This window comes from Sturnira hondurensis, unplaced genomic scaffold, assembly GCF_014824575.4.
Source record: "Sturnira hondurensis isolate 20B ecotype Veracruz unplaced genomic scaffold, ASM1482457v3 Scaffold0008480, whole genome shotgun sequence".
Classification (NCBI taxonomy): domain Eukaryota; kingdom Metazoa; phylum Chordata; class Mammalia; order Chiroptera; family Phyllostomidae; genus Sturnira; species Sturnira hondurensis.
In genome coordinates, this window is record NW_028081111.1 from 1,993,670 (window position 1) to 2,020,812 (window position 27,143).

General features: G+C 45.3%; 1 protein-coding gene and 1 pseudogene across 1 annotated transcript in view; one reads left to right on the top strand and one right to left on the bottom strand.

Moving 5' to 3' along the window:
• Positions 1-262: 262 nt before the first annotated feature.
• Positions 263-27,143, top strand: part of FER1L5 (fer-1 like family member 5) — a 55,731-nt gene continuing 28,850 nt past the window's right edge. Inside the window, exons 1-19 of the mRNA XM_037054972.1 lie at positions 263-347; positions 1,891-1,943; positions 2,573-2,664; positions 3,377-3,485; positions 4,660-4,714; positions 5,147-5,256; positions 7,085-7,213; positions 7,891-7,953; positions 8,959-9,009; positions 13,150-13,180; positions 13,813-13,928; positions 14,133-14,253; positions 14,668-14,720; positions 16,519-16,587; positions 20,096-20,139; positions 20,231-20,313; positions 20,409-20,503; positions 21,350-21,478; positions 23,118-23,295. Coding sequence (XP_036910867.1) covers positions 263-347; positions 1,891-1,943; positions 2,573-2,664; positions 3,377-3,485; positions 4,660-4,714; positions 5,147-5,256; positions 7,085-7,213; positions 7,891-7,953; positions 8,959-9,009; positions 13,150-13,180; positions 13,813-13,928; positions 14,133-14,253; positions 14,668-14,720; positions 16,519-16,587; positions 20,096-20,139; positions 20,231-20,313; positions 20,409-20,503; positions 21,350-21,478; positions 23,118-23,295 — 1,666 coding nt within the window. The remainder of the gene's footprint in view (positions 348-1,890; positions 1,944-2,572; positions 2,665-3,376; positions 3,486-4,659; positions 4,715-5,146; positions 5,257-7,084; positions 7,214-7,890; positions 7,954-8,958; positions 9,010-13,149; positions 13,181-13,812; positions 13,929-14,132; positions 14,254-14,667; positions 14,721-16,518; positions 16,588-20,095; positions 20,140-20,230; positions 20,314-20,408; positions 20,504-21,349; positions 21,479-23,117; positions 23,296-27,143) is intronic.
• Positions 11,234-14,531, bottom strand: LOC118992955 (ferritin heavy chain-like; annotated as a pseudogene).

The window sequence follows — 27,143 nt, forward strand, 5'->3', positions numbered from 1 at the left end:
TTTAGAAAGAGGAAATGAGAAGCAGCCATATTGTTTTGTTTCTAGGGACCTAGTTACCTCAAACCACAGGCTTCATACTCTGATTTATTATTCCTCTCATTCCCCTTGATTCCTCTTAAGAACCCGGAACCACCCACCTTTGTGACATCATTTCTATTGCTAAGCAACAGACTCAGAGCTCCATTAGCCTCATGAGCCCTAGAAGAAGACTTGGACCAAGGTGCTCTAAGAAGGAAGCTTCAGAGGGAAGAAGGTCGCTGACATGCTGTGCCTCGTCGTGGAGTCGGCAAAGATTAATCCACCCCTAACTCCCCCACCCAGACCCTGTGTGTCCGCCTACTTCAGAGGTAAGCACCAGGGTCCTGGATGAAAGAGAGGTGCCCCAAGAGACAGCATGTATTTGATGAAAAAAATAAGATTATCGATGCCCTATTATGTGAAAGATACTCTGACAGAAAGATGAGGCATATATCTTCAGGTCTTTCAAAAGTTATCTTTATTGCTATAATTTCTTTTATTATTTCTTTGCATTCTTTATAAAATGCATTCCTTATAAAATGACATTTCTGCCTCCATTTTTTCCAGGGCCTGGTTATGAGAAAAAGAGAAGATTAATACTTTTTAAAATTATTAATCTCAAGATTCCATGAACTAGGGCTGTGCCTCAAATTCATGTTAAAAGAAAAAAAAGTGTACCTGCTCCATAGAATGACTGTGGAAATTTTAAAAGATATATAAATATATGTACAACTCTTTCTACAACTTCTTGTAATTGCCCAAGAACATTAATTAATTTTATAATCAATAATTTATACTTTTGTAAATATAATGATTTTTGCTCTTCACAACAATTACATGAGGCAAATGAGGCCAGTTTTATTGTCTCCATTTTGTATAGATAAGGTAAAAAGTCCAAGAAAGGTTGTGAGGGGGTTAAAGTGTTTATGAGAGAGAAAGAAAGAGATTAAGTATGTCTTCATAACAAGAGCTGGGATCAAAGGGGAAGAAGAGAAGGAAAAATAAACTATCTGTTGTTGGAGAGTATAAGATGGTAGCTACAGGCAAGTGAAGTTTTCCAAGTACTTTTCATAAGAGACATGAGTTAAGTATGCAATTCCTGCCATTTTATTACTGGTCTCTCCTCTCTCACACACACACTCTCTTTCCTTGGGAAGAATCTCAAAGTAATGATTCTTTGCAGGGCTACAGGCTGTTCTTTTTTTTAAAGATATTTCTGGAAGAGGAGGATGTTAGCAGATAAAGAGCTTTTAATTCATTATAGATGTTTTGGGATGTCCCTTCGGGTACACTAATCTGTGCTCTGAGAATAAACACAGCCTTATATCTCAGTGCCAGAACACATTAGAAGTTTATCTTTTGTTTACACCAAGCCCTGAATGGGTGGTGCTGGTCAGGCAGCTCGCTCTCCTGAGTGGTTCAGACACAAGCTGCTTGCTTCTTGTGGCTACCCAGCCCCCCTGGCACCACGCTGTCAGTAGATCATGAGTGTGGATTTAGAGAGTGGGAAGAAGGAGAATGGAGAATCTCATGGGAGATTTTAGGAGCCAGGCCTGGCAGTGGTGAATATCCCTCCCATGCCCCTTTGGCCAGACCAAGTCGCATGGCACCAACTGGCTGCAAGATGGCTGGGAACTATACACTCAGGAAGAAAAGGAAACAAACACAAAAAATTGTTTGTCATGTGGGGTGATATTCTTATAAAAAGTGAGAAATTTTGAAATCCCCTGAAGAAGAAGGAATCAGTGCCGTAGAACACCTGCTTTTATAGCCTTGGAGCTTTCTCAGAGCTTCCCACCTTTCTTTACCAAACTTAAGCTAGACTTTTAAATATTTCCTGTCATCGGTGCCAGCCCCTGGGTGTCTTTGCAGATGTCAAGAAGAAAACTCGTGAGGTGGAGGGAAATAACCCCACATGGAATGAGGTAAAATGTACCAGGGTAAGCCTAGAAGAGGCAATGACACTCGATAGTGAGGATGGGTCAGAACATGCTCATAAGTCTAGGGAGAGGACATGGAGCCCCAAAAGCTTTTCCCAGTGCTGGGAATCTTTGTCTGGGAGTAGCCTCTGAGCTGACAAGGTTATGAAGACCTGAGGGCTGCAGCAGCCACATCTGCCCATCGCTGTCCTTGCCCTTCTCCTCCACTCTGGGTATGGACCATGGTATGGTTCACCTTAACCAACCTGACCGTCCTGATATCCCCAGAAACCTGAAGCAGAGACGGGGCTCCATTCTCACTTTCCTTTCAAAGCAGGATCCATTCTCACTTTCCTTTCATAGATGCCCCCCGCCCCAGCCTTCGGTCCCCAAAACTCGTAACTAACATGCCCACAGTACTGCTGTTCAAGCTGTGGGGACCCAGGTAGGTGCCCAGCACCTTGGTGAATGGTAGCAAATGCTATTCCATCCTCTAAGGAAATTAGACTTGAGGGAGGTTCCACAGTTTGAGAGCAACACAGTGCTTAGCCCATTGTCTGCGTCTTTCCTCATTTCCTAGAACGGTGGGAAGGGAAAGGTAGAGGAAGGATACTGATCTCTCTGTTTTTCCACAGACCCTAGTCTGGCACCTCTGGAAGCGCCCCTTACAGAATGACTCTTTCCTGCAAGTCATCCTTCGGGACTTGGGCTCAGTAAAGAAAGAAAGGTGAGACGGGGAGAGGTAGGGGGAGCCTGGCTCCCTGACTAAAGCTACAGCAAATGCTCCATCTCTTTGTCTCTAATCCATAACTCAGACACAAGGACCAGAATCCACTCCATCCAGCTACCGAAAAAAAGGGGGGATAGGTGGGAGGCACTTGTGGAAAGGTAGTGAGACTAGAAGTACAGGTCAATTAGAACTAGGAACCTAGAAGCCCAGGAGCAGTTCCATCTCTTCTGGAGCCACAGGACTCTCAAAGCTCTGCTTCTTTCTGCCTATCCCTGCTTCCCATCAAGGCCCCATTCAGCTGAGACTGACATCCACTGAGATGGAAGCTATGGTGTGCTAGATCAAAATTCCTAGGATAAGAGAATCTGACTGGCCCAGTTTTAGTCAGGTGTCCACCCCCTGGTTGAATCATTTGTAACTTGGCACAGTTCCTATTCAGGATGAGTGCGGGAGCAGAGCTTCTGGAAAGAGCAAGTAGAGCCAGTAATTGGGGCACCCACTACCCAGGCAGCCCCAAAGCCAATTACCAGAGACTCAAAAGCCCTGTGTCCTCTGATGGATGCTCCCCATCACCTTGTTCTTCCTTCAGCCCCTCTGTGGACAACACAGCCTCCAGGAGAGAAACTATCCCCACATAAAATTCTGATTAAAATGGAAAGATACCCCTTCTTCTGGCTCAGGCACCCATACCTGCTCCTCATCTCCTCAGGTTCATTGGCCTGGCCACAATACTGCTGAAGCCCTTGGTGAAAAAACCAAGAGAGGTCCTTTTTGTGAAGGACCTGGCCCTACTCAACCATTCCATGAAGCCCACAGACGTGAGTTGGGTCCCAGGAAGGGTGGCTGGAGGACTGGGGACAGCCAGAGAAACTGGGCTACTCTGCCCCAGCAGATCCCCTGCGACCTCACTCAGAAAGACAACTTTCTGTCCCTGGGGGTGGGCCCCATCACACTGTCAGCATCTCCCTGATTTCCCCACCCTTCCACCCACCCATCCCTTCACCCACACTTCCACCTACCTACCCATTTAGACTATTTAGTTGATCGTTCAGTGGGTGTCTAAAACGGTGCGAGGCCTGGGATACTATAGTAAATGAAGCCCACAGTCTATCGGAGTGGGCGCCATTCACGCTGACAAGTGCACACATGTACAAGGGTGAAGAGAGCTAGGTCACTGCGGTCAAGAGGGAATGAATGATTCTTCTTGGGAGTCAAGGGAGGCTTTACACAGGAGGTGAGTAAAAACAAGCAAGGTGTTTTTAAGGTGTGTAAAAACAAGCAAAGATCAACCAGATGAAAACCAGCAAATGCTATATATTCAGAATTGGCTATAGAAAAGGAGTCAGCCACCATCACTTGGTTTTGGCAGAGACTCAAATGTAGGCAGAGGAGAGGGAAAACTCTATAGCAAAAAAAGAGGGAAGGCTCAGCTGTACATGGATGTGAGGCTGCTGGCGTGGGGAAACTGTAAATGATCTCACTAGTAGCTAGGCATCCTATCTGATTGGGTAAGGTGCATATTTAGCTTTCTGTGATTGATCCTAAGCTGTAAGTGGGAACAAAAATGAGGGAAGTTGCAGTTATTAATCAAGTTCTGGCCATTTGGGGCTAATCATTATTGTTTGCTTCCTGGACTGTTGCTAGGGCTGGTCCGACTTCCCGTAAGTCTGATTTACGACGCACTGGTTTCCTGGGCTGGTCACTGTAGGTTGGTTTCCTGGGCTGAGTGCTGCAGACTGGGTCCAAGTTCTGTTGTCATACATGGTCTGGCCAGTGTCCATCTGTCTATACAGTTCCTCAGTTTATAACCACCAGTTTACAACCTCCCTGCATCCCAGACTGCACAGGCCCCCCTGCAATATGGCCAGCATCATTCCACCCAGGAGAACTGGGCATGAACCCACCAGTCTGGGCTGCGTTCTGATGCTATGACTTAGTTAAGGATTGCATGGTCTGGCTTATAGCTCCCCCTCCCCTCTCTTTGCCTTGTAGTGCACTATTACCCTACATGTGGCCCACAGGACCAACCAAGATATTGAGAAAACAGGTATATCTTTTCATGGAGCTTACCCCTGCTTTTCCCCAAGCATAACTGGATGGGCATTCTGGGACCATCAAGACCCAATCCTTGAGGGCTGTAGAAGGATTGTAATCAGGTTAAGGTCTAGAGGCCAGATCTCCAGACACTTAGTTGAGGCCATCTGTCTCCTTAAAATATCCATTTGTCATCTCTAGACATGCAGCCTCCAATGGGCAGCAGATAAGGATGGCCATTTCCAAGAGCCCACATGTGTGGAGAGTGGGACCTAGGGTTACTGAGGGTAGAGGGGGGACCATGGAATGTTCTGAGCACACATGTAGCCCTGTCAGGTCTTGGCCATGTTTTCAGTCAAGAGATAGAATGATAAAATGGGGGAAATGCCTCAAAATGTCCTGAGCCCCAGCCTCTAAGAGCTCACCTTGGACTATGTTTCTCCAGGGGATAAAGACCTTCTGGGCATAACTGCAGGAGAAGTAGCCAGGCAGAAACTGATGGTTCACAGCTATGTTGCACACAAGGAGATGTCTTCAAAGCCCCAGCACTTTCAGGTGAGGACCTTCCAGGTGGAAAGCTTATGTAATTTGCCTGACAGTGTTCCCAGGTCATCACCGCCTCTTCACAAGATCATGGCAGTGTCTTAGAGCTGCAGATGGGGCTACAGGTTCTCACTGCATCCCTGCTGGTCCAGGGGCCAGTCTAGGGGCACTTGTGCACATAGTTGAAGCTAGAGACTGTCTAGTGGGGCAACAGGAGGTGCTGCTGGCTATGCACAAGTAGGTCCTGGAAGGGGCCAGGGAGACAGAGCAGAAGGCCTGGGCTCCTGCAGGAGTCCACAGGATTATTGACAACACAAGGCTAGCCACATACAAGGTTCAATTAGCTGTATGGGAGATGCTGAGGGAAGTTTGAGGGGGATCCTGGGAAGGGTCACAGTTCCACTGTGAATTCTGGAACCCCTAACTTCCCTCTGATCCCTAGCCTGTGACCTAACATTTCTGCCATGGTTTTGTATGCCTCAGTATGCCAGTTGCTCAGGAAGTTCAAAGTCATCCTTGACTACTCCTCTTCCTCACTCTACTCCCTACATCCAGCCCACTGGCCAAGGCCAATTCTTAATGTCATCTGACCATTCCCACTTCTCCATCACCACTTCCATTCTTTGGCTTGATTACTTCCATGGGCCACCTTGATAGGTTCTTCCCAAACTCTAGGTTTCCAAGTTCTTTCCTGTCTATTCTTCAGTCAAAGTGGTCTTTCAGAGACGTCATTCTTGTCATGCCACACACCTGTTTGAAGATCTCCTTAAAAGTAAGAACACCCCAATGTCTGCAGACAAAAACCAAATTCCTTACAATGGCTTCCCAGACCCTAGATACCCCAAGCCTCACCCCTCCAAGTTACCCTCTCCATTCCCCCTGCCACTCTCCACCCTGTACTAACAACCTGGACTACTCACAGTCCCCATTTTCAAGCCTCTCTCTAGCCACCAGGCCTTTGTACATGGTGCCTTTGGAATACCTTCTCTCTCTGCCCTGTCCTTTTTCACCAGGTTAGTTTACCACAGGATAGAAGGTCAGTGTGCCCATGTCAGTCCCCTTTCTGTCTTAGTGGTTAGGACAAAACACTGACATGAGGGCTGTTAGGATGGTTTGGTCCATTCTTGTAGGGTGCTCATGTGTCAGTCTCTGAAGGGCCTCTGGACTTGAGGAGACACAGGAGGCCTCATGGAGAATGACTGGACCCACAGCCTGGCCTGGGAGTACTGTATGCTATTTACTACCCATACATAGCCAGATGGCAAGCTGCTGTGACTATGCTCTGCTCACCACTTCCATCACTATTTCCTTCTCCCCCAGGATAAGCCAGCTGGATCTTATGTGGCTCCAAGTTGCTCTTCTTCCTCTTACCTTCTAATTCTAGGCTCATGTTACAGACCCTTTATATACATAAAAGCAGCAAAAGAAATCACAAATCAGAGATTATACCACAGATTATAGATGCAACTGCATGGAACTTAAAAAATTTCAATTCCTTAAAAATGCCATAGATAAAAATCAACAAACAGAAACATTAGACTTTTTTTCTTATTCTGTAGCCAGCCCATACCAGTGGAGAAGAAAAATTAAGTCCACACTAGATGAAAAAGGCAAAGCAGCGCAGCTGACAGTTCACAGAAAGAAACAAGGCTGAGGCCATCCCCAGGCTTGTCTCCAGGCAGGCAGACCAGCTCCTGCCAGCCTCCTCCCTGTGGGCTCTCCTTCTATCTGTGTGCAGTAGATGTTTCTCTTCACCCTATTTGGTTCTTTCAGAGAGAGTCCCTGTGAAAGAAGGGGAGCCCAGGTCCCCAATATCGGGGTCTCATTTTGTTGCCGGTAGGTCCAAGTGAAGGTGTTTGAAGCCCGCCAGCTCATGGGCAACAACCTCAAGCCACTGGTGAAGGTGGTCATTGGAGGCAAGCAGTACTTCACACGGACCAAGATGGGAAACAACCCTTTCTTCAATGAGGTGGGCCACACGTGCCCTTCAGGGCTCAATGGGGCACTTTGGCCAAGTGGTCCAGTTGGGATGGGCATTTTCTGCAGGCAGGCAGCCAGCTTGCCTCTTGACTAGGGTGTTTTCATGTGTTCCACAAGCACTTACTGAGCACCTGCATAGAGTAGAGCACTGTGGCACCAGGAATACAGATGGATAATTTGCAGGAATTATTCATAGAACTGTAGACATGGGGAGGGGAGCCTGTGAAATGCACTGGGGCCTGTCATGAATGGCACTTGAGAGCCATGGGGGGATTGAAGCAGGAGAGTGACAGAGCTAGGTTTGCATTTGGGATGGGAAGTTCTGGCTGCAGCAAGTCGTAACTGGCAGTGGAATCTAGAAAGACACAGAGGCATCTCTGTGGATGGGTCTCCATCCCAGGGCGGTTAGCGGGGTCTTGAGCTGCTCTTGACAGGTTCTCTGGGAATCCCCCATCCCTGCCCTTTATCTAGACAGAAAACTCCTCAGGAGCCTGGCGGGCCTCTGCTTCCTGAGAAGGAGTGTGAGGGCAATATAAGCTGAGAGTTTTTGAAATGGACAAATGATGGAAAGAGAAGCCCACCACTCTGAGCCTTTGGGTTTATTAAGTTGCTGGGTCAAGTGGTGGAAGAAACATTGTCTACTCACACCCCTATCCTGTCCTTCAGATCTTCTTCCAGAATTTCTATGAGGTTCCTGCAAAGTTCTTCGATGATACCATCTTAATCCAGGTGAAAAACTAGACAAGATAGGTCCACTCTCTTGTCCCACCTCAATTCTGTGAAGCACTTTGGTTTTTTCCCCAGCCTCACCCATAGAGCCAGAGTCACTTCATATGGTCTTTCTGACCCCAAGGCAGCATCTCCACCACCTTCTTCACTCCCTGGCAGCCCAGACCCACATTCATACATTCATTCAACAAATGTGGAATGGTGCCCTGGCCAGGTAGCTGAGTTGGTTAGAGCGTTGTCACAAGGCACCAAGGTTGCTTGTTCAATTCCCGGTCAGGGCACATATAAGAATCAACCAATGAATGTATCAATAAGTGAAACAATAAATTGATGTTTCTCTCTCTCTCTCAATCTCTCTCTCTCCCTCTTCTTTCCTCTCTCTCTCTTTCTCTCTCTCTAAAATCAATAAATTAAAAAACGCTTTTTTAAACAAAAAAACAAATATAGAAGCCAACTGTCAGGCCCTGACCTGGACACCGAGGTGAACAAAGCAATCTCCTCCCATGTGCCAGAGGACCCATCTAATGTCCCCTTGACTTGGCACATTCCATTCCCCTACCAGAGGGAGCCTGGTAACAGTGGTGAAAATGTGTTTATTGTATGCCTCCTATATGCCCAGCACAGGCTGAGGAGAAGGAGGAGGCCTCTCCCTCGAAGAGTTCCCACATTTGTGAGAACACAGGCACGTAGGAAACAACCAGGATAGCAGACCATGAGAGAGTCAAATGCAACCCTTGGTTTGGGTTGACCAAGTGAACTGGCCTCTCTAATTAATTTTCTCATCGGGAGAATGGAACTAAAAACCTCAACCTCACAGGGTTTCTCTCAGAATTAAAGGATAAGACCTGTGTGGGTGTTCAGAATGGGCCATTAGGAAGCATGGAGTAAACCCTAGAGAATTCTGAATGTGCCTTTATAGTTCCTCCAGTGCGGGTGGGGGAAACTGGGCTCTGAATAACTGAGCTCTTTCCCGGAATTCCCTCCCCCCACCCCCCACCCCCGCAGGTGATGAATTCCTCAGTGATGAGATACAATGCAGAGATTGGAAGATTCCAAGTGAGTACTGGAGAAAGGAGAAGGTTTGGGGAACTGGTCATAGAAACCCACCCACCCTTGGCTCCATGCACAAGTCCTGGGGAAAGGACTTGAATTTTTATGCAGAAAGTTTCAGATTTGGATCCACCTACCACTGGGTGACTTAGACAAGTGTTCTGAGCCTCTACTTCCTCATCTGTAAAATGAGGACGATAACTTACTGAACTACAGGGTTGTTGTGAGGATTCAAGTTTGTAACATTCATGAAAGTGCTGGATGCCTTGTTGAAGTCCCTGCACTTGTGATAGACACAGTTCAAGCCTCTGTCTCCAAGAAATGGAAGCAGAGCACTCGAAAAGACCAACCTAATTGGTGGAGAAATCCAGACAAAGCTTGCTTCATGAAGGGCTACACGAAGATTCCCCAAATCCAAGAAGATCAGGAAAAGGTGGGGTTGCCAGGTTAAATACAGGATGTCCCATTAAATCTGAACCTTAAACAACAGGTACTTTGTAAATAGAAGCATGTCCCAAATATTGCATGGTTCCTCAAGAAATGCTGCAGGGAACAAATATATACTGAAAAGTAGTCATCGTTTATGTGCAAATTTGTTAAATTCAAATTTAAGCAGGCATTTGTATTTTTATTTCTCAAATCTGGCAACCCACAACAAAAGTCTCCACCATTGGAAAAGGCAAATTTAGGACAAATTAAAGTTAGGTTACTTTCTCACTACTTGTAATAAGCACATAAACAGTCATGAACTGTCCCTCCCGCATCTGACCAAACAGCAGTGCAGGCTTAGAAATTAAGATTCTAGAGAGGGTAGATGGCAGAAGGTCAGAAACGTTGAGCTTTTGACAAAGGCCACTGAGAAATTTTCAGACAATGACGAACCATATGAAATGTTGAGTAAAATACAGAGGGCAGAGAAAACCTGAGCTTTTAAAAAATGTATTATTTTCTTGGAAAATTTTAAACATACACAGAAGTAGAGAGAATAGTATAAATTCCCACTTCCTTATCACTCAGCTTTACCAATTCATTGTCAATCAGGTTTTTATCCACACTCAGCCCATTTCCACAACCCACTGGATTATTTTGGAGCAAATCTCAAACATGATATCATTTTATTTTAAAATGTTTCAGCATATTCTAAAATATTTTACTATGCATAACCAAATATGGCTATCACAGTTAATTAAAACCCTTTCTATTTTGATATTCAAATTCGCCTAATTGTCTTGTGAATTCCTTTTAAAGTTTGCCCAAGCCAGGATCCAAACCAGGTGCCTGCATCGTGGTTGGTTAAAGTGTATTTTCAGGTCTCTTCTATTCTGTTGGTCCCATTCCCTTTTTTTCCTTGCAATTTATTTGTTAAACAAATTTGCTTGTCCTATAGAGTTTCCCCTAGTCTGGATTTTGCTGACTGCATCTCCAGGGGCTCATTTCACAGGTCTCCCTGCTGAGGCATTTCCATCTAGAGGCTCCTTCAGACTTGGGCCAATTATTTGGTCAGATGACTTCAGCAGGAGGCACAGAATGTCTGTTTGTCTCTGTCATTAACAGCCAGGGGTGACCACTGCCTAGGTCTACTGCTTCATTAAGGGTGACTAAGGTTTTGGGGGTTTTTTAGGGGTGACTGAGTTTTGTTTTCTTCTAGCTTTATGGCAGTATAATTGGCAGACAATGAACTACACGTATTTAAAATATATAATTTGATACACTTAAAAATTTGTATAGACACCTGAAACCGTCATCATAGTCAAGATAATGAACATATCTATCACATCTATCACCTCCAAAAGTTTACTTGTGCTCCTTTGTACTTCTTCCCTCTAACTCTTATCCCGCCTCCTCCCATCCCCAGGCAACCAATGGCATGCTTTCTTATATAAATGAAATTTTACAGCTTGTGCTCTTTTTTGTTTGGCTACTTGCACTCAACATAATTATTTTGAGGTTTTATCCATGATGCATGTATCAATATTTCACTCCTTTTTATTGCTGAGTAGTACTCACCTGTATGGATATACCACAGTTTGCTTATCCATTCATCTGCTGATGAACATTTAGATTATTTCCAGTTTGGGGCTATCACAAGAAAGCTGCAATAAAATTGAGCATAAATCTTAATGTGGGATATGCTTTGATTTCTTTTGAGTAGATACATAGAAGTGGGATGACTAGCTCATATGGTACATGTATGTTTGACTTTTAAAGAAAATTCTTAATGGTTTTTCCCCAAAAGTTCTAAACAATTTTTATCATTTTATATTCCTATCAGAGGTATATTAGAGTTCTAGTTGCTCCATATTCTCATCAACACTTGATACAGTCCGTACTTTTTTGGGGGCGGGGGAGGGACCAAACTTTACTTGAAGGAGTGGTACAAACGAAGGACATAAGTGGATGATTGGTACAAGTCATAGAAAAAATAAAGGTAACTCCAACATGCACATACTGCTTTGGTGACCAGGGAAGTCACTCTCGTGGTGGTGGGAAGGCGGCCTAAGGCTTGGCTCTCTGTACTGCCTCCCAGAGTGTGCTTGTCAAAGAGATCCTCTGCCATGCCGGATCCAGGGGCCTGCAACCTGCACAGGTTGGTTACTTGGTCACCCTCTTCATTGGATTTCACCTGCTCATGCAGGTAATGAATCTCAATGAAGTCACACCAATGAGGGTCATTTTTTTCAGTGGCCAGTTCGTGCAAGTCCAGTAGTGACTGATACACACTTTTTTCCAAGTGTAATGCACACTCCATTGCATTTAGCCCATTCTCTCAGTCATTGCGTTCTGGTTTCTTGATATCTTGGAGGAAGATTCGGGCACCTCGTTTGTTCTGAAGCTTCATCAGTTTCTCAGCATGTTCCCTCTCCACATGAGATTGGTGAAGAAAATACTTGGCAAAGTTCTGCAAAGCCACATCATCGTGGTCAAAGTAGTGAAACATGGACAGGTAGACGTAGGAAGTGTAGAGCTCCAGTTTGATCTGGTGGTTGATGGCAGCCTCCGAGTCCTGGTGATAGGTGTGGCACACCTGCCAGTCAGAGGTGGTCATGATGGTGGCTGACAACAGGAGGCTTCACAGTGCTGGAGCCGTGGCGGGGACTTTGGGACTCTGAGGGCGCTGTGAGAAGACTGGATCTGGGCAGTTGGCTGGGGTGGGAAGGCAAGTGCCTGGTGCCATACAAACGCTGTTGAAGCAGAAAACCACAGCAACTCTCCATGAAGACTGTCTATAGTCAGTCTTTTTTTATTTTAGCCTTTCTAATTATGTAGTTGTATCTCATGGTTATTCACTTTCCTGATGACTAATGATGTTGAGCATCTTTTCATGTGCTTATTTGTCTTCTATATATCTGCTTTGTTCAAAATGCCTGTTCAAATTTTTTGCTTGTTTTCATTGGGTTGTTTGCTCACTATTGACTTTTGAGATCTTCTTATACATTCTGGATACAAGTCCTTTATCAGATATATGACTTGGAATTGTTTTCTCCCAGTATATAACTTGTCCTTTCATTTGCTTAATAGTGTCTTTCAAATAGAGGAAGTTTTTAATTTTAATGAAGCCCAAGTTCTTAGATTTTTCTTTTATGGATGTACTTTTGTTGGTGTATCTAAGAAATCTTTGCCTACCTAATGCAAGAGGGTAACTGGTTTCAAAGCAGCCCCAATGTGCAAGATCTGGGGACTGCTCTGTGGACCTTTCAGATGTGAGTTACAAGGTGACCTTGCCCCATAACCACTTCAGTCCTGTACCACATCTCCCTCGCCTCAGTCCGAGCCCTTCTCCCAGGGCAAAGGGGAAACTCATAGTATCTTTGCCAATCCCTCCCTTGGTCATCCTCTTCCCCCGGACAGAAGCCCATCCCACACCCAGGCAGAGAAAAGAGTCGGTGTTATGTTGGCCAGGCAGTGGTGGTGAAGTGTCCTTTCAGTCCAGGACTCCCTATTTTCTAAACGTAAGATGTTGAGCACTTCTCCCAAACTCAGTGTCTTCCTTTGTAGAGTGGTGGGGATACGGGCCACCTTCTATCTTGTTGCACAGATTTTAAACGTTAGGGCAGGCAAGTGGCTACTACTGTCATCAGCTTAGCTGGTATTACAAATCTTGGCTGGAAGTCCTAACTAATCTTTATTCCACTCTTGTCTTTTCAGACAGATATTGGTTTTATATACCATTCTCCAGGTAAGTAAACAGTTGTTGCAAATATGTGTATCTTCTGAGAAAATTTGGCACCAGGCCAGGTGTCAAAACATCACAAAACCCATGTGTGTTCCATACATTGGGGAGAATATTCAAGGGTATGAATTATTTTCTATACTTGGTACTATTTTACTGTACTTTATGGTAGTTTATCTTGCTTTATAAGAACATCTTTCTCTGCAAAACTGAAGGCATCCCTTAGGGTCAAGCACTAATCTTTTAATGCAGCCTTGGGCTGACTTTCTATTTTTGAGGCCAGTGTTGGGGAATTGAAGCTTTTGTGCAGGTTTCCTCTGAGACTTGGTTACCGCATACATACCAGGTTGAGGTTGGGACTTAAAATTGGGGGAAATTCCTGTCTTTCTCATACCAGGACTGTAACAACGATAGGTTCCCAGGATGGGAAAGAGGGGTTCCAATTTTCTAAAATCAATAGCTGGCAGCCTGGTGAGTGCACTCTCTTGCCCTAATGGTAAGAGTGACTCTCATTCTTCTACTACTGGATTGCAATCAGAATATATGAGACACATTTCCACATCCCTCTCCTACACAGACAAAGATTGGTTTCAGGGGAGGCTGGAAGCTGGACTCCCATGGGCCCTCTGCCTTTCCAGGTCACATACTACTAAGGAAATGGTTAGGCCTCTGCCAGCCAAATGAACCCAGCAGCGGTGTGAGAGGTTACCTGAAGGTCACCATCTGTGCCCTTGGTGTGGGAGATCAGGCACCGGTGAGGCTACCCCCCACTTCCCAGTAACATTTCCTACCTTGGCTGCTTCTGTAGGGTACCCCTGGGCCTTCCAAGTGGCCATCGATCTTCACGTGCTTTCACTTGTCCACTGTGTCAGTTCAGGGTTGTCCACTCACTCCCCCTCGGTGGCCTTGGCTGTGACCTCCCATGATTCTGACCCTGTCAGCTCTCTGGTCTTTCCAGGTAGATCAAAAGATGCCCTATGGAGCTGATGACAATATTCAGGTCTTGAAGTCAATGATGGTTCCCATCAACATGGCCAAATTACAGTTCTTCATCTACTGCGCAGAGGACCTTCACCTCAGTGAGTGGGTGACAGGGAAGATGTGACCCTCAGGTGCCCTACACAGTGGCACCCTAGGTCCTCTGGGGCTTCCTGGTTCGAAGTGAATACTAACCTAAGATTCAGGGGGGAGGGAAAAGGTGAAACTAAAAACCCACTAAAAGTAGTTTTATAGAGGCTCCACAGACACCCTTTAAAATGGGCATATGTCCCTGGCCTGTCTTTGATGCTCAGGTACAGAGGTTCCGTATGCCAGCCCCCTGCTGTCATTATGGGTCACACAGACAGAGTGAAAATGGGAGGGGTCTGACCAGGAAGCACCAAATCACTTTATGGAGGAGGGTTTTAAGTTGTTCTGTCCCCTCTCCTTTTCCTCCCCTCCTCAAAAAAAAAAAATGCTGTTGTCTCAGAAATCTTTTAACTTCTTGTTCACAGAGAAACACCACTTAGTGAGTCCTGTGTTGGAGGTTGAACTAATTGGGGAAAAGGTAAGTGCAGAAAGGATATGTGGCTTAGAGAAATGGTCACTGAGAAAAAAATAGTGTGGGGGTAAGAGTGGGTTGGTAGGGAGAACCCCAGGAATCATCTCCCAGTTCATCTACTCATGGGCCATGTCATCCTGCTGGACCAGGAACTCTGTGAAGCTGGAGGCCATGGCTTCACCACTGTCTCCTAGAGCTGTGTGCAGTGCCCAGTATGGAGAAGATGCCCCTGAAAACCAAAAGACATAGATGCTTGATGAGTGAATGACTGAATGAAGCAACATGCCTGCAAATGAGCACCACTGAAACTGTCACATCCCCTCTGCACTTCGGTTTCTTCTTCCATAAATTGAGGGTTCTGGCAAGAGAGTTGCTGACATTCCATGAACCTCTATGAACAGAGTAGCATTTTCCAGTGTGTTGATACATACTTTGTAAAAAAAAAAAAAAGAAGAAAAAAAAGAACCCTGTGTTCAAACTGGGGGAATGCTGGGCTAAAGTTAAGTAGGTTTGTCTTGGAATTTATAAACCATCAATTCTGCCATATTCTACCTATTAGAAGTTATTAAATGCGGCCTATACATAAGGGAGGAGGGGTTAGTGTACACTTTTTGAAGGAAAGAGCACCAGAGGTACTCTTGGTAGACATACCTTAGAATCACCANCCCAGGAATCATCTCCCAGTTCATCTACTCATGGGCCATGTCATCCTGCTGGACCAGGAACTCTGTGAAGCTGGAGGCCATGGCTTCACCACTGTCTCCTAGAGCTGTGTGCAGTGCCCAGTATGGAGAAGATGCCCCTGAAAACCAAAAGACATAGATGCTTGATGAGTGAATGACTGAATGAAGCAACATGCCTGCAAATGAGCACCACTGAAACTGTCACATCCCCTCTGCACTTCGGTTTCTTCTTCCATAAATTGAGGGTTCTGGCAAGAGAGTTGCTGACATTCCATGAACCTCTATGAACAGAGTAGCATTTTCCAGTGTGTTGATAGATACTTTGTAAAAAAAAAAAAAAGAAAAAAAAGAACCCTGTGTTCAAACTTGGGGAATGCTGGGCTAAAGTTAAGTAGGTTTGTCTTGGAATTTATAAACCATCAATTCTGCCATATTCTACCTATTAGAAGTAATTAAATGCGGCCTATACATAAGGGAGGAGGGGTTAGTGTACACTTTTTGAAGGAAGGAGCACCAGAGGTGCTCTTGGTAGACATACCTTAGAATCACCACACTGAGGGTGGTTTGTATTCCCAGTCTAGTGAGATGATCTTGAGTGGTAGATGACACCTCATTTCTCCAAATGTTTAATATTTCTGTGTTTTTCTGAGTGTCTATTAAAAAGTTTAACTGATCTAACAAATCTTTGATTTTACTGACATGATTAGTTAGATGAAGGCTGGGTTTAAAAATGATGCTTTGAAGGGGACGCCATGTGTGCTGCTGCCACCAGAGTGGTTTTGATCGCTTTTCTGTTAGGCTCTTTAGAGTTTCCCTAACACAATCTATGTATATGTACTCATATAATAAAGTTAGAGCCCTACATCTATTTTAAAGTGCAGTCCAATTAAAAGCTGACTTAAGCACAAATATTAAGGAATCTGGACCTGGGTAGGTGCACAAAAGCCTAAGTTGTAGCCGTTTAGAAGTTGTCCAAGTGTCTTCAGACCAGGGAGTCCCATGATCAGCCCTGGGTTGCAGACAGCGTCCTTCTGTGGGCCACACTGGAAGGGCTAGAAGGTGAGGCCTGTGGAAGGAAGAGGGGACAGGCTGGCACTGACACTGCTTTGGGATGTTCCCAGCTTAAGACACAGGTGAAGACCCAAACAGAGAATCCGATCTGGAACCAGATCCTGACCTTCCAGATTCAGGTATTGCCATCCTATTGCCTTCCCTGCCCCACAAACAGGAGGGATGTTTGGGTGTTGGTGCGTGTAGAGATCTGGATGGAAGGATGGACCAAGAAGCATGTGAGGGGAAGGGCTCTGCCTATAGGGAGCATGAGGAAGCCCAGGACTATTATGGAAAATCTTACTATATCCACTATTAATGAATGGGCCATACAGTTGAACTTCCCAAAAAACTTAAACGTGTCCTTTTGCCTACATTAAAAAACAAAACAATCACTTTAAAGACTCATTCTAAATTGAATTATGAATTATCTCTTAAGCCAAATGCCCTGAACAAATTGACAACTCTTTGTTGATGGCCTAGAGGTTCAAGGAGCCTATAGTTATTCTGAGCTGCATGTGGTCAGGCTATTTGTCCCTACCCTAATGCCCCAAGATGCTCTTCTTTTGGGGGTTCTGTGGTCTGATTTTTATAGCCTTCTCAGCTGCTTGTCAATGGTGTGGCTACAAGTTCTCTTCATGCTCTGGAAGCTAGGCTTCTGAGGTTTGTGTGCAAAATAAGAGGAGACAATTCTGAGAGAACATGAGCATTCTCATGAATGCAAGTGCACAGAACTTTGGGTGCCATCTATTTGGCTACCCAGAGAGTGTTTGGCTTCCTTATATTTACATTTGTGTGACGTGAAAGTAGCTAATGAGATCCCCTCTGCTTCCTAGTGAGTCATCATTTTTAACCATTCCTCATATTCCCTACCTTCTTGGATGATTTTATTGTCTCTTAAAGTAGAAAGACAGTTTAGAGGAGGTCAAGTTTATCCCCCACCCTTGCCCAGCTTACTCCTTCCTGGCCCTGGCAATGATGAGGCCCAGATCCTCAGTTGCTTAGCTTTCTTCAGGCTCAGAACCAGTGGCACAGGCCAGGCACTCCTTCATTTTTTTTAAAAGATTTTAATTTATATATCTTTAGAGGGGAAGGGAAAGAGAGAGGCAGAGAAATATCAATGTATGGTTGCCTTTCATACGTCCCCCACTGGGAACTGGCCTGCAACCCAGGCATGTGTCCTGACTGGGAATCAAACTGCGATCCTCTGGTTCACGGGCCCATGCNCGTTGAACGGTTAGATGTAGTCGGACTTCCGTATAATTCAATTTTCTGTCATTTGGTTGTGTCTTTGTTTCTCCAAACCTTTGTTGTATTCAAACTTGGTTGTGGGAGAAGGCACACTGTTTCCACCTATGCCTCCATCTTGGCGGAAGTCTCCCTCCTTCATTCTTGAAAGAGGCTTTCCAACATTTGAAGGTGTCCACATGTCCCCTGGGCACTCAACTCATTTCTGTCAAAACACAGTGTCCAGGACTAGGACCAGCTGGTTGCAAGCCTGATTATTACTAGTCCTCCAGAAACGCAGCAGGCAGATGTGAACCTCACTCTGATGTGGCAGGATGACCACACAAATGGTAGCATTTTGAGGCCAGCTGGTCAGGGCCCCAGCAAGGCAGGCTGCAGGGGAGAACTGCTGAAAATGGGGGTGTGCCAGTTTATAGTCCAAGGTCCCTAGGACAGGACAGGAGTCAAGACAAGGAATTAGGAAAGGGAAGGAGGATTCTCAATGTGGTAGATAAAAAGGTAGTTTAGCCATGAATTTGAATTTGTAGGGTTCATAATTTTGCAAGACCTAGATCCCTGACAGTGCTCATGTCTCCACTTCCAAAATCCTTCCTTAACCTGGGGAATTTCCTCATTTTTTTGAATGTCTTTTATTTTTTATTTTTATTTTGTTATCTTCACTAAGGACATGTTTACTGATTTTAGAGAGAAAGGGGAAGAGAGAAAGAGAGAGGAAAACATCAATGCAAGACAGGAACATTTATCAGCTGCCTCTCATATGCCCCCTGAGAGGAGAGACCAAATCTGCTCTATGACCTTCCAGTTTATGGGAGAACGCACCTACCAACTGAGCCATGGCTTCCTCGTTTCTTAACACCAAGCTGCTCAACTGGAAAGCCTTTCCCCTACCTCCCTTTGAGCCCCGGCCTGCACAACAAGGGGAGAATGGATGAGGAGAATGGAAAACTGAAAGGATCCTGGCTGGGCCCCAGGAACTGCTGTGAGGGAAGAGGTCCCAGCTGAGAAGATGGGAGTCTGACTCAGACCTCAACCTAGTAGCTCTATTTTAACATTCTGTTTATTCATTTTTAGAGAGGGGGCAGAGAGAAAGAGGGAGAGAAACATCAGTGCGTGAGAGATACATTGATCAGTTACCTCTTGCGTGATCCCAACTAGGGACCTGACTTGCAACCCAGGTATGCGCCCTGACTGGGAATTGAACTGGCAACCTTTCAGTTTGCAGGCCGGCACTCATTCCACTGAGCCACACCAGCCAGGGCTAGGAGCTCTGCTTTAAACCTGGATTTTTAATTTTGTTCTCATAATCACGGGAACCCTGTAGCAGAGTGGAAATCAGACTCAGAAGCATGGCTTCCAATCCCCACTCTACCCCTTATAATGTGACCTTGAGCAAGTATCTCCATTTCTCTGTGCCTCGTCCCCCATCTGCAAATAGGGACAGTCTCAGCCCTTACTGGGTTTTGCCAGTGCGGTTAGGAGTTCTGGGGCTGCCATCAGCCCCTGAGTGTAACAGGAGAACTCCAGGAACTCAACTTCTCTGTGCCTCAGTTTTCCTGTCAGAAAATGGAACTCAGAATAGCACCTAGCTAATGGGGTGGTTGGGAGGGATCGCTCAGTTGGTACAGGTAAGTCATTCAGCACAGGTCAGGGGACGCGGAACTCCTCACCAGATGGGTAGCCATTGCTGTCTACTCTTTGAGGAGATGGATGACTGACTGCTTGAAAGTTAACTGCTAATGTGAGGAAGACATTCAGGCTCATGACTTCCTCCACAGGAGGGTTTAATAGACATGCATTTAGACTATACAGGGCTGTATGAAAACTGTAGTCTTGAAATCCACAGTCAGGGAGCACCCAGCCCTCATGGGTCCTGAGCTTATGTGTTAGGGGCCATTTGAAGAACAAGAATACGAAATGGCCCTGGCCAGTGTGACTCAGTTGGTTGGAGCACCGTCCTGTAAACCAAAACCTTGCATATTTGATTCCCGGTCAGGGAACATGCTTAGCTTGCAGGTTTGGTCCCCGGTAAGGGCACATATGGGAGGCAGTCAATCAATGTTTCTCTCCTTCTCTCTCTCCCTCCCTTCCTCTCTTTCTAAAATCAATAAGCATGTACTCGGGTGAGGATTAAAAATAAAAAGCATAAAAAATGATCATGGGACACAGTCTTAGTCTCTTTTAAGACCTCGTGAGGGACCCATGCAAATGAGGGACCTCAAGTTTAAGGCCTAGAAGCTCCCATGGTAAATCCATCTTGGCTGTAGTTAAGTGGCTCATTGACAACTGAGCCAGGCCTTGGATTTGGACCCAGGACCTCCAAGTGCTTACAGTTTTCACGAGGACCAGATCCTCCAAGCACAAATGCAATGTACCCACTGTGCCTCTTGCCTCCCCCTGCAGCTGCCCTGCCTCTCCAGCTACATCAAGTTCAGAGTCTTGGACTGGTGAGCAACTGGGTGGGGGCTGAAAAACGTGGCGGGGAGGAGAAAATCAGAAATGGGTCAGGGGCTCAGATAGCAGTCTGTTTCTCTCCAGCACCAAAAGCAACTGCAGGGATGAAATTGGGACTGTCAGCCTGTCCCTCAACCAGATTTCGTCCACAGGAGCAGAAATGGAAGGCAAGCAATCCCCCTACTGCCCCTGTGCTTCTCCCACCTGGCTTCCATCCTGTGCTTCTCCCACCTGGCCACCCCCTTACCCTCTCTTCTTGTAGGAACATACTCTGGTTTTCTACCCTGCTTTGGCCCCAGCTTTCTGACTCTCCATGGCGGTAAAAAGGCTCCTTTCCAGATCCAAGAAGAAGGCTCTGTAAGCTTCTTATGTCAGCTCTAGGGAACAGAGGAGGTAAAACCCGACCATATGTAAGGCACTGGGGCCTGGGAGATATGCAGGGAGGACATGGCCCTGGTGTCTGTCCACCACATGCTGGTAGGGAACATGAAGCCTGCCTGTAAATGGCTGCAGATGTGTGGGATGTGTGGGATGGTACAAGAATTTAACAGGTGGAGGACATTCAGATGGAAACAGGTAAGATTTTCAACAGATGGAAAAGACCTATGAGGCAAAAGAAATAGCACAGGTAAATGTAGAAAAGCACTGGGTTATTTAGGCTTGGTTACAAATGCCAAAAAGCCAAGTCCAGGGAATGGGGCTGGGAAAGACTCTGAGTGAGGAAGAGGCAGGCACCAGAACCTCAGTGCCATCAGGAGACTTTACCCTCTCTCCTTCTCTCATTTCCACTGCTATCTAGCCCAGGCCTCATTTTTCCCCACTGCCATCAGGTTTCCATGCTGAAAACATGGTGCCTGGGGTTTCTAACAGGGAAGGCCACAGAAGCATTCTCACTGGTGTCCTAGAGGCAGGATGAGCTCTGATTGGCCAGGCAGGGAGACCACACTAGTTATCACAGTCCCCTCCCAATAGGAAGTATTTATGAGGATCTAAAGGCAAAGTGCAAGAAGGGGAGGAGTAGGCTGAAGGGTGCAGAAAAGGGGTCAGGGCCTAGAGGTTTCCAGCAACACTGTTTCTGGGGTCTGGAATTCCTCCCTGGGTTGAAGTTACTGGACAACTGTCTTTGCTGCACAAGTGTTGGGAGATTAGCCTGCTCTGTTTCTCTCATTCCTTTTCTCACCATTTTCCTCCCTTTTACCCCAGAGTATTCCCAGCTCTGTTAAGGATGGTTTGGAGTATCGAGGCCGGGTCTTCCTGGAATTAGTCACCCACATCAAATCTCTCCAAGATGCTAGGATGAAGGACCTCTCCCAGGACGTGACCAGTGCAGAGGTAATCCAGGATGGAAGTGCCACTCTGCCTGCCTCAATCCATTGTGCCTCCCACTTTTGGCCCTGACCACAAGTTGAGTGTGGTGATGGGTGCATGAGGATGGTGGTCAACCTGCCTGAGTCTCTACTGAGCCACTAGAGCTTCTTGCTGTGCCAAATCCCAGGTGGCCGGGGGACCCAGTAAGGTTTTGGTTTAAGAAATGTGCCATGTAGTTCAGGAAAAACACTCTAAGGAGCATTTTAAGAAATTTGTCTTTCTTTCTGAAGGCAGGGGAGGGCCATAAGGCACTAAAGTATTAATAATAGTCAGGAGGGAGTAAGGTAAGCTACTCACTTATTGTAGAGAAATGGAGTACAGTCACAGGGGAAGAGAGCTAGACAGGAGGTAGTAGTTCCAGAGTCCCCTTGGAAGCAGAAAGATCAGAACTACCAACTAAACAGAACATAAGAAGTGAGGCCAAATCCCCTAAGCTAACACCCATTTTCTGCTTGGGAGGCAAGGTGATTGGGTGGCTTACATCAACCTCAGCTCTGTGAAGGAGGAGCAGGTCCAGGGGAGATGATGAACCCCACTTTGACCTGTGTTTGTGAGACATCCATGAAGACCAGTCTCGAGGCTGCTGGACAGATGGGCATGCCATCAGCACACTAGGATCTGAACCATGGTTATGGAGGACCTGCCCAGGGGGAGTAGGCAAAGTGAAAGGAGAAGGGAGCTGAGGCTGGAGCCTATAAGGACGCCACAACCTGGGAGGCAGAGGTAAAGGGACTTGTGAAGGGGAGCACTGGAGCAGCCTGTGGAGGGAGAGCTGCAAAGAGCCATCAGCTCTCTGGAGGTGTTAGAGAGAAAGGGTGGGGACTCACAAGTGTCCACTGGGTATTGGAAAAGCACAGGTAGCTTTGGGTTAGGTGCCATAGGCAAGGAAGGAGAAGTTGCAGATGGTGCATGGAGACAGATGCATAGCAACTTGGCTGGGAAGTAGAGGGAGACAAAAGCAGGTGGTAGCTAAACAGGGTCACAGTGGAGAAAGAAGGCTATGTTTAAGACAGGGTAGACCTCAGCTAGGGAACAGACTGGGAACATGCAAGAGCAGCAGGGCAGAGGTTGGTAACAGAAATGAGAGAAAGTTTAACATGATGGAGAGCAGACCACAAGCAGATGTGAGGAATAGTGGAGAATAGGCTTGAAAAGGGTCAAGAGAGGATGTCTGAGCTTGTGCAGCCTCTATTCTGCACCTTTACCTACACTCAGTCTCATCTGAGGAGGATGTTTAGCCAAAAGGAGAAGGGTGGTATGGCCCAATGTGAGTGGAGGTGGGTAGTCAATCCCAGAGCCTAGCCTGAGCAGAGAGAAGACTTCCTGCCCAGTTTCAGGAAAGGAAGGAACCAGGGCTGCCTGGGTGGAGAGGACCAGGTGATAGAAGTATTAGAAGGTACCACTTCCTTGATCAGCCAGGTGAGTGGGAGTCAAGGCAAGGCTTTGAGTGAGGGTGGGGTTCAGTGATGATCTAGCTCACCCTGAAGAGAAGCAAAGATGGCTTTTGATAGAAACAGCACACCTCATCCTTGCCCCCTGCTGGTCATTATAGCCTTGTTCATCTTTGTCTTATGTGCTGGGGGTATGGGGGTTATTGTTTTAGAAGCGACAGAACCGCCAAAAGTATGGGCTGTGTGTCATCTTCCTTTCCTGTACCATGATGCCCAACTTTAAGGACCTGATCCAATTCGAGGTCAGCATCGGCCACTATGGAAACAAGATGGACTTGAATTACAAGCCTCTCGTCTCAACTACACAGTATAGCCCGGTGATATATGATGGTAATAGACCCAGCCAGGAGGTGGAGAGCGTCCACTGCATGTCAGGCTCTGTGCCCTTTTAAGGGTGTTATAGTTCATGGAACATTCATAGGCATTGTGAACCCACATTTCACACATTGGGAAAATGAGCTTCAGGGAAGTGAAGTCACCTGACAAACATTGCACAGCTAGTGGATGGTGAGCCCACAAGAGTTGAAACCAGGTCTTAACTTGAAGTCCACACCTCGACTTCCCCAGCCTCATCTTCTTCCCTACTACGTAGAACCTCCTTCATCCATTCGTGCAACTGCCATCCACTGCTCATCTGCCTGCTTGCTATTCACCCATTTGTGTCTTATCCAATATCTACCTATTGGAGACCCATACTGGGCCCTGGAGAGAAAGGGTCCTCATAGTGCAGTGTCTGGGCAGCAGCAATTGGGAACTGTGAGAAATGCAGATTCTTGACCCACCCCAGTCCTAGGGAATCAGAATCTCTGGGGATGGAACCTCACAATCCGTGATTTAACAAGACTTCCAGGATTCAGATGTGTGCTTAAGAATAACTACTCTGGAGGAATATGGTTTTCCTTTCATCCTCACCAACTTCACCATTTTATCACCCATTAAGAGGCTTTCCATGCATTCCCTTGCTCTTCCTGTTTTGTAAGTATATTTTATTGATTATGCTATTATAGTTGTCCCATTTTTTCTCCCCATATCCTCCTCTGCCTGGTACCTCCATTCCCTCCAGCATCTCCTCCTTAGTTCACGTCCATGGGTTGTACACATAAGTTCTTTGGCTTCTCCATTTCCCATACTATTCTTAATTTCCCCCTACTTCGTACGTACCAGTTATGCTTCTTATTCCCTGTACCTTTTCACACATTCTCCTCCTTCCCTCTCCCCACTGATAACCGTCCACATGCTCTTCATTTCTATGAGTCTTTTCTTACTCTAGTTGTTTGTATAGTTTGTTTTTGTTTTATGTTCAATTGTTGATAGGTGTAAGTTTGTTGTCATTTTACTGTTCATAGTTTTGATCTTCTTTTTCTTAGATAAGTCCCTTTAACATTTCATATAATAAGGACTTGGTAATGATGAACTCCTTTAATTTGACCTTATCTGGGAAGCACTTTATCTGCCCTTCCATTCTAAATGATAGCTTTGCTGAATAGAGTCATTTTGGTTGCAGGTCCTTGCTTTTCATGACTTCGAATAGTTCTTTCCAGCCCCTTCTTGCCCGAAAGGTTTCTTTTCAGAAATCAACTCATAGTCTAATGGGAACTCCTCTATAGGTAACTGTCTCCTTTTCTCTTGCTGCTTTTAAAACTCTCTCTTTATCTTTAATCTTTGGCGATTTAATTGTGAAGTGTCTTGGTGTGGTTCTTTTTGGGTCCAACTTGTTTGAGACTCTCTGAGCTTCCTGGATTATGTCTGCTTCCTTCTCCAGATCTGGGAAGTTTTCTTTCATTATTTTTTCAAATAAGTTTTTGATTTCTTGCTTTCCCTGTACTCCTGCTGGCAGCCCTGATTCAGATGTTGGAACATTTAAAGTTGTCCTGGAGGTTCCTAAGTCTTTTCTCATTTTTTTGAATTCTTGTTTCTTCATTCTGCTCTGGTTGCATGATTATTTCTTCCTTCTGGTCAAAACAGTTGATTTGAATCCTGGTTTCCTCCCCTTCACTGTTGGTTCCCTGTATATTTTTCTTTATTTTACTTTGCATAGCCTTCACTTCTTTCTCTGTTTTGAAACCATACTCAACCATCTCTGTGAGCATCCTGATTACCAGTATTTTGAACTCTGCATCTGATAGGTTGGCTATTTCCTCATTACTTAGTTATTTTTCTGGGTTTTTTATCTGTTCTTTCATTTGGGCCATGTTTCTTTGTCTTGGCACACCTGTTATGTTGTAAGGGACAGAGCCTTAGGACTGGCAGGGGCAGGGCAACCCACTTCAATGCATTGTGACAGTGTATGTGGGGAAGGGATCAGCAAGGGGAAAATGCCACTTGCTCAAATCTCGCCCACTTTCAGTCACTTTCCCCACTTCCCACAAGCAAATTGAGTCCTTCTGGTGCTGATTCCTGGGTGGGTATGTTTCTGTACATTCTAGGACCATGTGGATCTCTCCAATGGACTCTCCCCTATGAGACTGGGAGTTTCTCCTGCAGCTGCAAGCCCCACATGTTTTTATAGCCAGAGGTTTTGAGGCTTTATTTCCCCATGCTGGAACATATTTCTTTGTCTTGGTGCACCAGTCTAGATGAATATTTCTTTTGTAACTCTTGGTTGTCATACTTCAATACAGTTCAATTTTCTGGCAGTTCTGGTTGTTTTTGCTTTTTAAATTGGTTGTTATTCCTCTTTTGGTTGTGTGAAGAGGTGAAGATATCTACCCAAGCCTCCATCTTGGCCAGATGTTGGCCTCTTTTGAAGGCCACTCTACCTGTTTTTTTAAAAACAGCTTTATTGAACTATAATTCACAATACTATACAATTCATCCATGTGAAGTAGACATTCAGTGACTTTTAGTATATTCATGGACTGTACACTATCACCATGGTCAATTTTAGAACATTCATCACACCAAAAAGAAGTCCTGTACCCGCTAGCAGTCACTTTCTGTTCTCCCCCATCTCCCCAACCTTAGGCAACCACTAATCTACTTTCTGTCTCTATAGAGTTTTCTATCCTGGACCTTTCATATACACAAAATCATACAGTATGAAGAAAGACTGGCTTCTTTACTTTAACACAACATTCTACATGTTTTTATTTATTTTTTAATTTGCATCCACTTTTAGTAATGATACTCTGAAAAAAAAAATTGGCATACCATCATAGCCATTTGAAAGGGAAGACTGTACTTTTCCATAGTATAAGCTACTAATAAAAAGAACACACTCTTTATTTATTTTTAAAAATATTTTATTTATTTATTTTTGGAGAGAGGGGACGGGAAGGAGAAAGAGTGGGAGAGAAACATCAATGCGTGGCTGCCTCCCACGTGTCCCCCACTGGGGACCCGGCCCACAACCCAGGCATGCACCCCACCCGGGAATCGAACCAGCAACCCCTTGCTTCACAGGCCCGCACTCAATCCACTGAGTCACACCAGCCAGGACTATTTATTTATTTTTTAATATATTTTATTGATTATGCTATTACAGTTGTCCCAACCCACCCCCCCGCCATTCCCCTCTATGCTGTACACTGCCTTCCACCCTCATTCTCCCACTTCAGTTTATGCCCATGGGTTGTACATATAAGTTCTTTGGCTTCTACATTTCCTATACTATTTTTAACCTCCCCCTGTGTATTTTGTAGTTGCCATTTATGCTTCTTTTTTAACTATAGTTTATTGATTATGCTATTACAATTGTCCCATTTCCTCCTTTCACTCCCCTCCACCTACACACCCTTTCCCACCCACATTCCCCCGCTTTAGTTCATGTCCATGTGTCATACTTATAAGTTCTTTGGCTTCTACATTTTCCATACTATTCTTACTCTACCCCTGTCTATTTTCTACCTACCATCTATGCTACTTATTTTCTATACCTTTTCCCCCTCTCCCTCTCCCCTACTGATAACCCTCCATGTGATCTCCATTTCTGTGATTCAGTTCCTGTTCCAGTTGTTTGCTTAGTTTGTTTTTGTTTTGGGGTTGTTTTTTTTAGGTTCTGTTGTTGATAGTTGTGACTTCCTTGTTGTTTTACTCTTCATAGTTTTGATCATCTTCTTTTTCTTAGATAATTCCCTTTAATATTTCATATAATAAGGGCTTGGTGATGATGAACTCCTTTAACTTGACCTTATCTGGGAAGTACTTTATCTGCCCTTCCATTCTAAATGAAAGCTTTG